The following is a 16,737-nucleotide window of genomic DNA, read 5'->3' as shown; positions in this document are numbered from 1 at the left end:
AAAACTACAAATCCTAGTCAGGTTCTATGGAGTCAAGCTGCACACTGGTTGCACGGCGGAGTTAATGCATGTCACAAAGCCACAAATTCCTACAAAGTACATCTGCACATGAATTGCACTTCTGAGTTAATGTGTGTCACAAAACTACAAATCCTGGGGTTCTGTGGGGCTGAACTGCACATGAATTGCACCACAGAGTTGATGCATGTCTCCAAACTATGAATCCCATTGTCCTACTTCTGCACACTTAATTGCAATGCAGAATTTAATGTGTGCCACCAAACTACAAATCCCAGGATGCCTGTGGGATGGAGCCAGGATGGTCAAAGTGGTCCCAAACTGCATCATTTCTACAGTACAGATGCACCTCCAAGTGGGTCTATGTTTTTCCTCCCCTCACAGTCTTGTATTTAACGTGCACCTTTTTTTGGGGGGGGGAGAACTGCAAAGCACAATAGCAACCCAAATCCCCAAAGCCTTGCATGATATATATTTTTGTGCCTTTCGCTTGGCTCCATAAAGGCATCCCTGCAATCTTTACTTTTGGAGGGACAGTGTCCCTTTAAATCCTTTGAGGAAGGCTTTCACCTGGAGCTGGAGAGGCTCCTGATTGGACAGCCGCGGGGGCGAGGAGCATTCTGATTGGCCGAGGCGGCTCCCGCCCCCTTTTATGAACGCATGAAGCCTGGAGCAAACCATTTGAGCCTCTTTTGGAGGGGAGGAACCCCAATATCAGCAATAGGGACGTTTTTATGGCTGAGGCTGATCTCTGAACGTGGGGGGAATTAATCCAGGTTAATAAAAATCAATATTATTAAATGCAAAAGCCATGGGGTGTGTGTGCAAATTTGCATTAATAATAATAATACCAGCCTCCCCCTTTTTGCAAATGGTGCAACCCATGCTCAGCCCCATGCTCTGCATTGAGCATTTCCTCCCCTTTGCACAAACTTCCTTCCAAGGAAAGGAACATGATGCTGCTGCCTTTCTTGCAGAGGAGCCTCCCCAGAGTTGGGTAAATGTGCATTTCATGCTTCATTTGTATTAGTATTTCTTGGAAAGGGGGGTCTGATAAAGGAAAGGAACATCATAATCTGGAAGGAAGTTTGTGCAAAGGGCAGGAAATGCTCAATGCAGAGCATGGGGCTGAGCATGGGCTGCACCATTTGCAAAAAGGGGGAGGCTATTATTATTACTATCATTGCAAATTTGCACCCTCCAGTGGCTTTTGCATTGCAAAAAATGGGTTGCATAATGGGGTCCCTCCCTTTTTGTGCCTATTAGGAACCTATAGCTCCCCCAAATGCTCCAAAATGGCCCACTTTAGTGGCTGAGAGAGTGTCACCTTTTTCTTATATGAAGATCCAATGGACACAAAAGTTGGTCTCATGCACAAAAAAGTATTACATGTTTGAAATATGAAAGGTCTTTTATAAAATGACCTTTAGGCTATATATATATATATATATATATATATGGATTGGTTCGCTCTGATCCAGAACTGCAAGGTTTAAAATGCACCAAAATGGTCTTTTTTGGTGGCTGAGAGAGTGTCACCTTTTGCTTTTATGAAGATCTGATGGACACAAACTTTGTTTCATGCACAAAAAGTATTTCAGATATGTATAAAATGACCTTTAGGATATATATATATATATATGGAAAGATTGGATCTCTCTGATCCAGAATTGCAAGGTTTAAAATGCTCCCAAATGGCTATGCTACAAACTATACAATGGCTTTGTTCTATGCACCAAATGCTTTCAAATACGGGGCATAAAATGACTTTTCAGGCTGTTTATAAGACGTATATTATGTTTATCCTAAATTAAGACTATTTTGATTCTATTTTGCAATAATCTGCCAAGTTGGAAAAACACTGAACGCTCCACTTTTGTCGGAACGTTTTTCGGCGTGTCGGAATTTTCCGGCAGGTGGAAATGTCATTTTTGAAACAACCTTTGGGCGACTTGCGCAACTCCTTGGATGCGCACTTGCGCAAAGACTGAGGTGTTCACGCCTTAAAGAGGCGTCTTGCAAAATGGGGAAAAAATTGGTGCACAAACCTATTTATTTCCTTTATTTGGAGTATTTATATCCCATAATATAATAAAATAATAAAACCATAATAAAAGCTGAAGGAATTTGAATAAATACGAAGCGCGGAGACCGGGAAACGCTGGCCGCACATGAAAGTTTTGCAAGTAGCGACGGCCCCTATCTCTCGCAAGGAGGCTATCGCTTGGGGTTATCTCCAAATTGCCTCCTTCGACGCTCCTTTTTCCGAAACCGCCCCTCTCTTTATCCGTCCCACACTTTTCCAGAGAGTTCTTATCAGGACTAAATGGGAGTCCAGACTTTATCAAGTGAGATAAGAGCGCAATAAAAGGCAAACGCAGCCGGGTGGCTAAGCTTTCCACCTTTGTGCGTTTCAAGACTTCAGCAACATCACCTGTCTTTAAGTCTTTAAATATATATACACTCATCCCTCCATATTTGAGGCTTCATGGATTTGATTAATATGTTCTCTCTAGGAATCTCTAGGTCCTCCAATACAACTCTGTGGTCAACTTTAAGTAAAAGTGGCACCAAAAGACCTAGAGATTCCTAGAGAGGACACTCTGCTAGGCCTTTGTAGCTCCTCCAGCACAACTCTATGGTCAATGTCTGTCGGACATTGACCACAAGCACAACTCTATGGTCACCACCGGGCCAAATTGCACCGGAGGACCTAGGGATTCCTAGAGAGGACTTGTGGATCAAGTCCGCAAAAGTCCAAAGCTGCAAATGTGGAGGGCTGGCTGTATATATTTTGGGTCGTGGGACAGGTCATACCTGGTCAAGACGCATCTGTGCAACGGATTTTGAACTTTGGACCGAGGCGCATGGGTCTGGCGGTTCCTCATGCATGGCTTTCGCTGATCGCGCATTTGAGCTTTGGACTTTAAAAATTAAAAATGGAGAGAAGTTTACAAAAACAAAGCAGGGTCTTTCTGGGAAGATTCAGGTCCAGACGGATTGCTATGAGAGAGAGAGAGAGAGAGAGAGAGAAGGTCGCCTTTGCTTTCTATGGTTAACTTTGTTGCATGCACAGAATTGTTAAAAATGTTGTGTAAAAAATGACCTTCAGGCTATATATATAGATATAGATATAGATATAGATATAGATATAGATAGAGAGTAAAGATTGGTTCTCTCTTATCTTGCAAAATCTGCCAAGTTGGAAAAACACCAAACTCTCAACTTTTGCATACTTGAAGGGAGCAGGAGCTTCTATATCTCTCTATCTGTCTATCTATACATACACACACACACACACACACACACACACACACATATACATGCATACATATATATATATACACACACACACACACATATATAGAAACATATACACATACATATATATGTATATATGTACACACATGTGCGCACATGCGCACAACTAAAATGGCCAAAGAGCAGGAATACTACTGTATTAAAAACTATGAAGCCCAAGCAATTGCAGCTGGATTTGAGGAAATCCGTGTAACGCTCTTTCCTCTGTTCTTCCCGTCCTAAATCCAGGCTACGATGGCGGCACCGGACGACGGTCGAAGTCGCCAACGAACCTGTTTTGGCGTTTATGTCCGGAAGCCCCGAGCGAACGGCACTCCAGAAGGTAAGGATGTCAAGGAGTTGTGTATTGATGGCCCTGTGTCTCACGCACCTCCTTTGCTTTTCCTATAATAGATGTATGTTAGCCTCCTTGGTCCTCTTTTCCTAACTAACACTCCAACCACTATGCCATGCTGGCTCTCGGGGGGATACTAATACTTACAGTTACTAACTAACTAACTAATTAGCTGCCATGCCATTAAAACGTTGTGGCTTCTTTCTTTCCGTAGGCGCTTGCGGACTTGAAGGGGAAGACCGAGGCCATTCCTTGCGTCGTTGGCGATGAAGAAGTTTGGACGTCCGACGTGAAATATCAAGTTTCGGTGAGTTTCTGCCAGTAAATGTCGTCTTTCTCTATTTTTAAATCACAATTCATTATTATTATTATTATTATTATTATTATTACTATTTGTGGTTTGAGACGTTTAGCCTTTCCTTCATCCTTTTCTCCGCAGCCTTTCAACCATGCGCACAAAGTGGCCAAGTACTGCTACGCCGACAAGGTACGTAAATCACACATAGAGAATGAGCTATCTTTAAGTATTGTTGGACTACAACTCCCATCATCCCCTGGGGCTTCTGGGAGTTGAAACCCAAAAGCTCTGGAGAGCCATATATTATATTTACACACCCCTGGAATATAATTAAAGTTCCTGAAAGGGACTCACCATAGAGTTGCGCCAGAGGACCTGCAAATGCTTAGAAGGATATATTCTGTGGCAATCTCTAGGTCCTCCGTTGCAACTCTATGCTCAACGCTGTCTGGAATCGCTCTGCAGAGCCACAGATCCATAGAGAAGGGTTCTCTCTAGGAATCTCTCAGTCCTCCATTGAGACTCAATGGTCAACTTCTGGCAAAGTTGCTCAGTGATTCCTAGAGAGGACATATTAATCAAATCCACACCGCAGCAGGAACAATGGCGCATGCCCCTGTGCTGCACTCACCAGAGCGCGCATGGGAGCATTCCCCCATTGATTTCAAGAGGGCTTAAGCATACCCAATTTTTGCCTTACATGAATGGATCCCCTGCGTAGGGAAAAGGACCATTGTAAATAGGATTTGGGCACCCCAAAGTCAATGCTGTAACCACTACGTCATGCCATGCTTCTCTTGCACTAGTAGATGAATATCATGACAGGCTTTTGAGTAGACCTTCCCTGGATATATGTTGCGCCAATATATCCCTTCTTCTTCTTCCGAATCCAGGATTTGCTAAACAAGGCCATCGATGCCTCTCTGGCGGCGCGGCGGGAGTGGGACCTGCGTCCGGTCCAGGACCGCGCTCAGATCTTTTTCAAGGCGGCCGACATGTTGAGCGGACCCAGGAGGGCCGAAGTCCTGGCCAAGACCATGGTGGGACAGGTCAGTGTCCACTGATGTCCAGGAACTATGGCGAGCCATGGCTGGAAAGGGATTTCTTTGTTGGTTGGGAAACTATTTCATAACATGGGAAGGGATCCCGAGGGTCATCTGGTCAGTCCCCTGCCATGCCAGCTGGACACAACCCAAGCGCTCCCTCCAACCTCTGTTGAAAGACCTCCAAAAATGGAAACCCCATCACCCTCCCAGGAAGTCTATCCGACTATTGATCAGTTCTTATACTCAATAAATTCGGCCCAATATTCAGGTGGAATCTCTTTCCTTGGAATTTGGACCCATTACTTTGTGTTCCAGTCTCTGGAACAGCAGAAAACAAGCTCACTCCATGTCCTTCATGACCTATCTTCAGATGTTTAAAGATGGCCATCGTGCCACTTCTCAGTCTTCTCCAAGTTGAACAACATATCCAGCTCCCCAAATGTTCGAAGGATCACTATGGCTATTCATATAGTCATTTCATTGATCCTTCATTGGAAACGCCTTTGTGCAAAGTGGTCTCCTCCAGATCGCTCCTCTTGAATAACCATAGTGATCTTTCATTGGGATTGCCTTTGTGCAAAGTGGTCTCCTCCAGCCATTGGATCTTGACCTCTTGATCTCTGGCTTTTCTCTCCAGGCGAAAACCGTCATCCAAGCGGAGATTGACGCGGCGGCCGAACTGATCGACTTCTTCCGCTTTAACGCCAAGTACGCCATGGAACTGGAGGACGAACAGCCGCTCAGCGTCCCCCCCAGCACCAACCGGATGGTCTATCGGGGCCTCGAGGTAAAAGAAAAGGATTGGGTTCAAGAGTCGGAGAAACCAGAGGCGGAGTTGATGGTGGGCTGGTTGTGGAATCTGCTTTTCTCTGCCTTGAGTCCCTATATTGGGAGAAAGGCGGGATATAGGAAAGTAATAATACAGTCTGCCCACGCCATCCACGGACGTGAGCTCACGCGGATGCCAAGACCTGGCGGACAAAATGGCATGGGCGCTGCAGGTGCGTGCACACCACCGCGCACAAGAATGCGCCGTCCTAAGAGTCCATAGGACTCCAGCATAGGTGGTTTTCCCCCCCATATGAAGGGGGTCTGCAACAGATGCCCTGCGTATAGGAAGGGCCCACTGTAATAACAACAACTCTGGAATATCAGGGTTTGTATCCCTGGTCCGGCATGGAAACTTATTGGGACAAGTCACACTCTCTCAGCCTCAGAGGGAACTGACAGCTAACCTTTAGGGTCTCCATAAGTCAGAAATGACTTCAGTTGTTGCAACAGCGAAGCCCAAAGTCCCTTGCTGTCTGGGGGGATTCTGGGAGCTGTCATCCCAAACAGGCAACTTCTCCAGCTCTTGCTTTCAAAGCCTCTGTGCAAAATAAATATATGCAAACTGGGACGTTGCGCTCGCCTTCTTTCTGCGGAGAGGCGTTCCGCGCCTCCCTTCCGCGCTGAAATCGCACACTCTAATCGATCCCTTTCTCTCCGCTGCTCCAGGGTTTCGTCGCCGCCGTCTCTCCCTTCAACTTCACCGCCATCGGAGGCAACCTGGCGGGAGCTCCGGCTTTGATGGTGAGCGTCTGCGCAGGGAAAGCGCGGGATGGCGCCTGGCGTTTGGTTTTCTCGGGGGAATTTTGGGGAAGAGGAATGGCTCCTTTCCCCATTCTTGTGCGATCGACGCATTGCTGCAGTCTTAGCCAACTTAGAACTAAGACCCGTAAGAAAAGTTTGTCTTCCAGTTTTGCACATGCAGACACCCATCCATGCGTGGGCATATGTGAAATTAGTTTGGAAATAGTTTTAAAATGTTCTAGAAGAGCTCTATGCCTGGCATCTTTCTCTGAAGATGCCAAAGCCACAGATGCCGGAGAAACGTAGGAATAAACACGGCCACATCGCCCGACAAAACCCACAAAAATCTATGGATGCCATCCATGAAACCCTTCGATGCCACAGTTAAGAAGTTTTCATAAAAGGTCAGAATATAACCTGATTTGGTTACGTCTGCAATTGTCCCATAACCCAACAATAGAAGAAAACGGTGCTATGAAAGAACAAGACAAGATCCGTAAATATAAAGGATACATAATTGAATACCAAAGTTAGGATTTTCTGTGCCCTAATATTTTGAATTTCTGTGCATGGTTATGAAAGCTGGACAGTCTAGAAAGCTGATTAGGTTTCGTAACCACTTCCACCTCCATTCCTTTTCTTCCCCAGGGAAATGTCGTTTTATGGAAACCCAGTGACACTGCCATCTTGGCCAGTTACGCCGTCTACAAGATCCTCCGGGAAGCCGGGCTCCCTCCCAACATCATCCAGTTCGTCCCGGCCGATGGCCCTGTTTTCGGCGACACGGTGACTGCCTCGGAGCACCTCGGCGGGATCAACTTCACCGGAAGTGTGCCGTGAGTGTCTGTCCGAGGGGGAAACTGTGGCGCAGGCAGGCAGGAGCTCGATCTTGCATCCCATTGAGTGTAGGACCTTGCATTGCGAGCTGGAATTGGCCGCCGTTTCAGGGAAATGGGCACGTGCCATATAAGTTTTGTTGGTAATAAATAGGTGGAGCTGGTGGTTTTGTAGTGGAGGAAAGCATCTCAGCCCTTTAGCTCAGTCATTCCCAATTCAGGCCACTGTTTTGCTGGCCCTGGATTCTCTGTTTTGCTGTCTCTGGACCTGTCATTTTGCTGCCCCAGGATCCACCGGGGCTTAGGTTTGCAATGCTTAGTGTCAGAGTTGAACCTATCTTGGGAAAAGGGACTTAGATTTGCAATGCTTAATGGGGTTTGCAATGCCTGGTGTCAGAGTTTAACCTATAGTGGGAAATGGGGTTTGGGTTTGCAGTGCTTAGTGGAGTTTGCAATAGTGTCAGAGTTGAACCTATCTTGGGAAATGGGATTTAGGATTGCAATGCTTAATGGGGTTTGCAAAACTCAATGTCGAAGTTTTACCTATACTAGGAAATGGGGCTTTGATTTGATTTGCACTTCCTTCATTTCAAGATTTGATGTTTTACCCTCGACTTATCCATAGGTTATATCAATATCCTAAAACCTTCCCTTGACTTATACATGAGGTCAACTTGTACCTGAGTATATACGGCCATATCGTCTCTCTAAGAATATCTAAGTCCTTCGGTGGCGCCGCCATTTTGTTGTCCCTTGGGCCGCCATTTTGCAACCCTTGGACAAAAGCAGAAGCTGTGTTTCCAATAGAAAGTTGTCCATTTCTCAGAGACGGGGTTCTCTTGTGGCGAACTTCCCATTCGTAGGTGACCCACTTTCCTGCCGAACCCAAGAAGTAGGGCTCTGGAGACCTGGGTTTGAATCCCAGTCCGGCCATAGAAACCCACTGGGCGACCATGGGCAAAAAGAGAGAAATAGAAAGAGAAGCGGTTCGCTTTGCGCTCTCGATTTCTCTCTTTTCCTTCTCCTCCCGTGTGCCTCTTCTTTTTGATTTCCAAGTGTGACCAAAGTCTTTGCTTTTCAAAACAATAAAAATGCTAATGGCCTCACACCAGGAGTCCTGCGCGACCCGCCGCTAATTTATGAGCTCCCACCTTTTAAGGCGCGCAGTGCATTCGAGCGTGGCGCCGCGCGGAGGTTTTGCGGAGGCCTCGGCGCTTTTTTAAATAGTCTTTTCAGAAAGCGGAGATTGGAGCCCGGGCCGCTAAGGCGGCGAAAGAGGGAGCGGAGCCGAGGAAATGTAAAAATGCTTAGCATTTATGCCCCCGCATAAGAGAGATATTATTTGCGGAGGAAGAACGCAGTTGCTGACGCAGGCGTCAAGCGGCAGGATGGCGTCGCGGTGGGATTTGGCACGTTTTGTCGAGCTTTGGGGTTTGGGGAAAGTTTCTACCTTCTGCAAAATTTCAAGAATCTGGAAAAGGTTGGAAGTCACCAAATGTTTTTCCTTCGTAATTTATGTTCTCTTCTTCCTACAATGAACATAACAATTATCTGTAGCCCAAGGTGTGTTGCGTGACTTATGGCAAACCTAAGGCGAACATATGGCAAAAACGGTGTGACCTTGATGCATGCTCTCCGTCTCAAAGGAGACCTCCTCTGACTTAATCCTGGGATCCATTGTGGTGCAGTAGTTTGTATGATTGACTTTGAAAGACTAGGATTAGAATCCCAGATTAGCCATGGAAACCCAGTGATAGACTTTGGGCAAGTCACACTCTCTCAGCTTCAGAGGATGGCATTGGCAAGCCTCCTCCGAAGAAACGTGCCAAGAAAACCCCAAGTTAGAAACAACTTGAAGGCGTGCAACAACAATAAAAGGATGGAGGGAAGGAAAGGAAGGGAGTCTCTGGGAGTTAAATGAGTATTTTTCCATGCTCTGCTTGGATCTTGGCTCTGTTGTTGTCACTGCAAAGATAGCCTCCGCCTCTGAATTTTTTTGGGTGCATGCTGGTTAGAGGATACTGGGATTTGCAGTTCCAAAAAATAAACGGTGGAGAGGGTGCATCCAAGCTCTGGCCCCAAGCTGGCGAATTTACCAGGCAGTTAGGAAGGAGAAAATGGAGGAAAGCAGTATTGGGAAGTGGTCAAAGTCATTTCAACAAAGCAGAGGATTAGCTGGGGGATGTGTAGTATGCAAACTATGTGCAACTTGCTGACGGTCCTATTTTGCTCTTTTTTGCAGGACCTTCAAGCGGCTTTGGAAGCAGGTCTCCGAAAACCTGGATCGGTACCGGACCTTTCCGCGGCTGGCTGGAGGTAAGCGCCTCGAGGAGGGCTGAGTTCTCCTCTCTCTTTGAGAGAAGAGGTGCGTTTCAATGGCATCTTTTATTGTCCGAACCCAGCGTTCCTCGGGGTTTTAAATCCAGAGAAACCCTCCAGAGGTTGTTGGACTGCAGGACCCAGCAGTCCCAAATGGCATTGCTGGTGGCAAGGAATCCTGGGCCTTGTAGTGCAAAAGCACCTGGAAGGGTTCTAAATGTTTTGGGCTTGAAATCCCAAAAGGTCATGCTGGTGTAGACAGTGGTCAGGGATGATGAGAGTTGTAGGTTCTGGAGGACTAAGGGGTCACATAGGATATTAAGCCAAAGGCTCTGGAAGACTAAAGGGTCACATAGGATATTAAGCGTTGCAAGGGATTCGAAACTTGTTTTGGACTTGAAATCCCAAAAGGTAATGCTGGTGTAGACATTGGTCAGGGATGATGGGAGTTGTATTCCAACAGCTCTGGAGGACTAAGGGGTCCCATAGGATATTAAATCAAAGGTTCTGAAGGACTAAGGGGTCACATAGGATATATGCAGCCATTTTGTGGAGACAGCAAGTGGCAGCAGCGAGGAAGTTGTCCTTTTACAAACTAAAGTTTCCAGCTTATCAAGAACATTTCTAAGCATCGGAAAAACTCCAAAGCCAGGGAACGTGGGAGTGGGAGGAAGGCTGTCAGATCCATTTTGTGCCTTGTTTGTGTTGTTGTTTTTGGGGAGACGCTCCCCGCCGCCTCCTCCTAAGCGTTGCCTTTTCTCGCAGAGTGTGGCGGGAAGAACTTCCACTTCGTCCACGCCTCGGCCGATGTCTCCAGCGTGGTCAGCGGCACCCTGCGCTCGGCCTTCGAGTATGGCGGGCAGAAGTGCTCGGCCTGCTCCCGCCTTTATGCCCCCGACTCCTTGTGGCCCCGCATCAAAGCCGAACTCCTGGAGGAGCACCAGAAGATCAAAGTGGGCGACGTGAGTCGGGAGATGCGCTCCCGCTGAAGGGGCTTTGCAGCTCAGCAGGCGGCTGATGGGATTATGGGCTCCACTCTCTGGCTGCTAATTCCCATTGAAGGCGTCTCTTTATCCCATGGTTCCTTCCCCCCCCAACACACACATACCTCCTGCATACCACCCCGATCCCTCTGGTGCATGGTGCACCTATGTGCAACACCCAGCCTTTGCTTCGTTGGTGCTCTTGCTGAGATACCAAATTGTACAAAACCTCTTCCAAACGGAGAGTATTGTTCCTGTATTATTTAGTAATGGAAGTAATGGTTGGGTCTCCCTTCTCCAAAATGCACAGGACCAGAAGTGGGTCTCCCTTATCCAATGTTTGGGTCTCCCTTCTCCAAAATGGACAGGACCAGAAGTGGGTCTCCCTTATCCAATGTTTGGGTCTCCCTTATCCAAAATGGACAGGACCAGAAGTGGGTCTCCCTTCTCCAAAATGGACAGGACCAGAAGTGGGTCTCCCTTATCCAATGTTTGGGTCTCCCTTATCCAAAATGGACAGGACCAGAAGTGGGTCTCTCTTATCCCATGTTTGGGTCTCCCTTATCCAAAATGGACAGGACCAGAAGTGGGTCTCTCTTATCCCATGTTTGGGTCTCCCTTATCCAAAATGGACAGGACCAGAAGTGGGTCTCCCTTATCCCATTTTTGGGTCTCCCTTATCCAAAATGGACAGGACCAGAAGTGGGTCTCCCTTATCCAATGTTTGGGTCTCCCTTATCCAAAATGGACAGGACCAGAAGTGGGTCTCTCTTATCCCATGTTTGGGTCTCCCTTATCCAAAATGGACAGGGCCAGAAGTGTTTTGCATCATGGATTTTTCCAGATTTTGGAACAGTTGCATACACAGAATGAGATATCTCAGAGATGGAACGATGATTTGAATACAAAATTCATTTATGTTTCCCCGATGCAAAACACACATGCGCGCCCCCTCCACATGCACGGCCCCTCCTGGGATTTATAGTTTGTTGCGGCACCGCAGCTCTCTGGCAGAGAAGGCTCGCCAAACTACAAATTCCATAGTATGGAGCCATAGCAGTGAAAGCAGTGTCAAAGCGCATTAATTCTGCGGCGCAGATTGGCCTGTAGTTAAGTATCTTTAATATAAGTAGCTGATAGAGAATAATTAAAAGTAATGTTAAAAAGGCTAAGAACATGGTGATTTTATCTGCGACTGGGACTATGAAAGAAAAGACATGCAACGAGATTGATTAAAATGAATGAACGAATGGATGCTTTTTAGTAAGCGGCCATGTTTTCACTTGGTTCCTAACAACAGCAAGGTTGGACCTTCACAAGGAGTCCATTTTAAGTAACTGAGTTACTTAAGTTTGCTGAAGTTTTTCTTCTCCTTTTCCCTCTCTTTCCAGCCAACTGAGGATTTTGGGACCTTCTTTTCGGCCGTCATCGACCAGAAGGTAACAGACTCCGCTCTTCTTTCGCACGCGTTCCCTTCTTCCGTCCCGTCCCACTTCGATCCCTCTATCGCCAACCCTTCTCTTGTCTTTACTTCTGGCTTTGCTATCTCCACCTCTCAGGAGTTGAGCTCCTTTTCCTTCCTTCCTTCCTTCCTTCCTTCGCCTCCCGCACCCAAACCCCAGCTTCTCCTCTCTCTTTTTTCATGCCGAGCGAAACCCTGCTGAGATTACGGCTCAGCCGGAGAACGCTTTCTTTAAAAACGTATTTCCACAGCTTAAGAGCAGGCATCTGTCAATAACGATAACCCCGCCGCTTCCGATATCCCCGGCCCCATCTCCGCCGACTTGGTCTCCGCGCTTCCCTCTCCCCGGCCTTTGAAGTCTTGCCTGCTTCTCCTGTTGCATTCAGATAATCCCCCGTCACACCCTCCGAGTTTGCCTCTTTTCCCCCCTGCGCCGCGTGGCGGACCGAGAATTGGCCGCGGAGGGATCTCTCTCTCTTTGGGGCAAAAAATAAAGTCTCCAATCCCAGCATCCACTGCTCCTCCTTTTGCCATTCCCAGCGTACCTTTTTGTCGTTGTGTGCCTTCAAGTTGTTTCCAACTTAAAGCGACCCTAAGGCAAACCTATCATGCAGTTTTCTGGGGCTGAGAGTGTGTCACTCACCCAAGAACTCCAGTCTCCAAAGTCATAATCCCACACTCAAATCATTGCAAGCTAGAATTGCATTGGGTTTTTTGGCCACTGCATCATGCTACTGGCTCAGGTTTCCCTTGTGGTCCCCTAAGTTTTTGTTTTTGGGTGCCTTCAAGTCCTTTCTGACTTATGGCAACCCTATCATAGGGTTCTCTGAGGCTGAGAGAATGTGCCTTATCTGGGGTCACCCAATGGGTTTCCATGGCTGAACGGGGATTCAAACCTTGGTCTAGTCCAACACTCAAACCATGACACTAAGCTGGGGCTTACACACACACTCATATATATATATTCACACGCACACACAGATATAGATATTAGATATAGAGAGGGGACTGAAGGAAATGATAGATAGGCATATTGAGTATCAAATACCTATGGATATGGAGAAGGAAATGGAATGAGAAGGTGTCTGGTATGTCATAATGGAGGGAATGTAAATGCACAAAGAGATGAATGAAGATGGCTAAATAACCCCAGAGGAGATAAAAGAGATTATTGATAAGTACAAGCTAGGGTCTACTCGACGCTGGCAACGTTAAGTTGGCATTGATGTTATTGTGCATTAAATTTACATGGATGTTTATGTGTGGTATATGTGTATATCCCTATATTTATATATCTGTCGCGTTCATCCATTTCTCCTTCCGTCTTTTCCAGTCCTTCGAACGAATCAAGAAGTGGCTTCGGCACGCGGAGACGTCGCCCAATCTCAGCATCCTGGCCGGCGGCGGATGCGATGACAAAGTTGGGTACTTTGTCCAGCCGTGTATCATCGAGACCAAAGACCCCAAAGACCCCATCATGCAAGAGGTGAGTTATATCATTTCTTACTGAGATCCTTAAATGACGTTTTTGTGCGCCTTGAAGTCGTTTCCAACTTCGGGCGACTTTGTCCCAGCATTTTCTGGAGCTGAGAGTGTGCGACTCGGTGATGCCCATTCCAAAGATGGACCTGTCGTCCCTTTTTAATTGTTCTTTCCCCCTCCGATCCCAGGAAATCTTTGGCCCGGTCTTGTCCGTCTACGTCTATCCAGAGAAGCAATACCGAGAGATCCTCCAACTCATAGACAGCACTTCTCCCTATGGCCTCACGGGGGCTGTCTTTGCCCAGGAGAAGTAAGTCTGGCTTTGGCTTCCCATCCTTTCTCTTTTGGGTCTCATCCTGCCGTTATTCACAGATTGGACTAACTGTATATCCTTGGTATAAGTCTAAAAAAAATATGCCCCAAAATTGACACTAAAATCCCACTTAGGTTTGCAATGCTGAGTATCAGAGTCAAACCTATAGTAGGAAATGGGAGTTAAGTCTGCAATGCTTAGTGTCAGAGTTTAACCTATCTTGAGAATTGGGGTTTATGTTTGCAATGTTGAGTGTGAGAGTTGAACCTATTGTGGGACTTAGGTTTGCAAGGCTGAGTGTGAGTTTAACCTATAATAGGAAGTGGGACTCGGGTTTTCAATGCTTAGTGTCAGAGTTTAACCCATCTTGGGAAATGGGACTTAGGTTAAACTCACACTCAGCCTTGCAAACCTAGGTCCTTTTCCCAAGATAGGTTAAATTCTCATACTCTAATCTATCGTGGGATCTGGGGCTTAGGTTTGCAATGCTTAGTGTCAGCGTTTAACCTATAATGGGAAATGGGACTCAGGTTTGCAATGCTGAGTGTCAAAGTTGAACCCATCTTGGGAAATAGGACTTAGGTTTGCAATGCTTATTTTCAGAGTTGAACCTACCTTGGGAGATGGGGCTTTGCTTTGTTTTGCACTTCCTTCCTTTTAAGATCTGATGTTTTACCCATGATTTTGGCCCTAAAACCTTCCCTTGACTTATGCATGAGGTCAACTTGTACCTGAGTTTATACGGCCATATGGTCTCTCTAAGAATATCTAGGTCTTCCAGAAAACCCTAACACTTCTCTAGGCATTTATAAGTCCTCCAGAACAATTCTGTGGTCATCTTCCAATGGATGCTGACCACAGAGTTGCGCCGGAGGACCTAGAGATGCCAGATAGGTTTTTTAAAGTTGTGATATTTTTATTTGGGGCTGGCCCACTTTCACAGGGGTCCTGTGACCCCAGTGAACGCGGAGGACCCTCTGCAACCTCTCTACCCTCTTCTTTGCGTTCCTTTCAGATCCGTTGTTGCCGAAGCATCGAAACTCCTGAGGAACGCGGCTGGCAATTTCTACATCAACGACAAGTCGACTGGGTCCGTCGTGGCGCAGCAGCCGTTTGGGGGATCTCGTGCTTCCGGTACGTGGCGTAAAGGACTTATATGGGGTTTGGGTGGGTTGGGAATGGCGGTGGGGATGCCATGTTTTTCCGAAAGGGCCTTTGCAACCCTGAGGGTGAGCTGAGGTTCTACAAAGCTGCGTCTGTGTTTCTTTTGTTGAAAACAGGGACGAATGACAAACCTGGCAGCCCTTACTATGTTCTCCGCTGGACGTCCCCCCAAGCTGTCAAAGAGACCCACGCACCTTTGGGGGATTGGAGGTACCCCTACATGCAATGAAGGGACCCCACTTGTGCCTTCTGCCTCGGAGCCACAACCAAAATGGCCAAGGGCCCAGAGCTGTGGATCTGTTGCAACCGTCACCGATATGAGGCTCAGATGCATTAGGAACTGGCATCCCTGGAGTAGTCTAGAAGTGACCTTTTTGGGATTTCTCATTTGGGGAGAGTCCTCTGAACGAGAACGGCCCTTTGGAGAGAAACAAAAACCGACAGTCCCACGATCGGAAGAGAAGTGCAAACGTGCGCAATTTTGGACCCTGCCTCCTCCTGTCTGGACACTGGGGCTCACATTTTGAAATATATACTACAACTCTATTAGTTCCTAAACTTTGTTATGGACTTGAGCTCCCAGAATGCGGGACTTCTGGGTGGTTAGCTCCAAAAAACCTGGAGGACTACAATTTGGGATCCGCTCAGATCATCATCCGTCCTCCTTTTTCCATCCCAAATCCTTCCTTCCTTTTCTTCTGCTTCTATGCTGGGAAAAGGAAGAACCCAATATATATAGATATACGTATAGATATATTTTGAATATAACAAATTCAGACACTCTTAACTTGATCAGATCCAACAGATCGTCTGGCTCTGGAATTGGGAAAGGATAAGAAGCAATGTGTGAAACAGGGTACTTTTTGTTGTTGTTGTGTTGCAGAAGTGTGTGGCAAATGCATGAGAGATTCCTATCTATTTTAATGCCCCCAACGAAGGGGGCGTCGGGTGAGTGGACGGGTGCGGATGCTGTTCTCGACCGGATGGATTTAATTCTTTTAGACGGCTATTAAAAATATTAATAAAAGGGCCAAACGAAGTTTTTCTCATGTGGGTCTCTCTTGCGAACGACGCCAAATGTTTTTGCACAAGGTCTCAGAAAATCCCTTTAAGCAGAAAAGCCTTGCAACTTGCTCATCGTTGGCACAAGTGTGCCCTCTGGCGTCCGCTTTGGCGTTGGGTTGGCATCTCCAAAATGTCTCTTTTTAAAAATTGGGTAGAAAGTTTGTTTCGATTTGTAGTTGTTAAGTTATCTCTGTGTAGTCTCCATCCAGATTTACAATGGGAGAAAGGGAGACCCAGAGATCGAGCCAGAGAGGGAGAGAGGGAGACCCAAAGATAGATCCAGAGAGGGAGAGAGGGAGACCCAAAGATAGATCCAGAGAGGGAGAGAGGGAGACCCAAAGATAGATCCAGAGAGGGAGAGAGGGAGACCCAGAGATAGATCCAGAGAGAGAGAGGGAGACCCAGAGATAGATCCAGAGAGAGAGGGACACCCAAAGATAGATCCAGAGAGAGAGAGGGAGACCCAGAGATAGACCCAGAGATAGATCCAGCGAGAGAGGGAGACCCAAAGATAGATCCAGAGA

The 16,737-nt window shown here is 46.8% G+C and overlaps 1 protein-coding gene across 1 annotated transcript; it reads left to right on the top strand.

The window, feature by feature from the left end:
• The first annotated feature begins 952 nt into the window (after positions 1 to 952).
• On the top strand, positions 953 to 16,187 carry LOC149307611 (delta-1-pyrroline-5-carboxylate dehydrogenase, mitochondrial-like). The gene is made up of 15 exons (XM_089534090.1): positions 953 to 1,015; positions 3,568 to 3,661; positions 3,888 to 3,980; positions 4,113 to 4,160; positions 4,865 to 5,020; positions 5,655 to 5,804; positions 6,515 to 6,589; positions 7,238 to 7,425; positions 9,668 to 9,741; positions 10,510 to 10,706; positions 12,119 to 12,166; positions 13,523 to 13,675; positions 13,860 to 13,981; positions 15,000 to 15,118; positions 15,265 to 16,187. Exons 1-15 carry the CDS (start codon positions 972 to 974, stop codon positions 15,375 to 15,377), a joined length of 1,674 nt encoding a protein of 557 aa, XP_089390216.1. The 5' UTR covers positions 953 to 971; the 3' UTR covers positions 15,378 to 16,187.
• The last annotated feature ends 550 nt before the right edge of the window (positions 16,188 to 16,737 follow it).

This window comes from Sceloporus occidentalis, unplaced genomic scaffold (genome assembly GCF_023333645.1).
Source record: "Sceloporus occidentalis isolate IW3139 unplaced genomic scaffold, rSceOcc1.0.p SCAF_8, whole genome shotgun sequence".
In the NCBI taxonomy this organism is placed as follows: Eukaryota; Metazoa; Chordata; class Lepidosauria; order Squamata; family Phrynosomatidae; genus Sceloporus; species Sceloporus occidentalis.
This window is presented reverse-complemented; position numbering and strand designations above follow the sequence as displayed.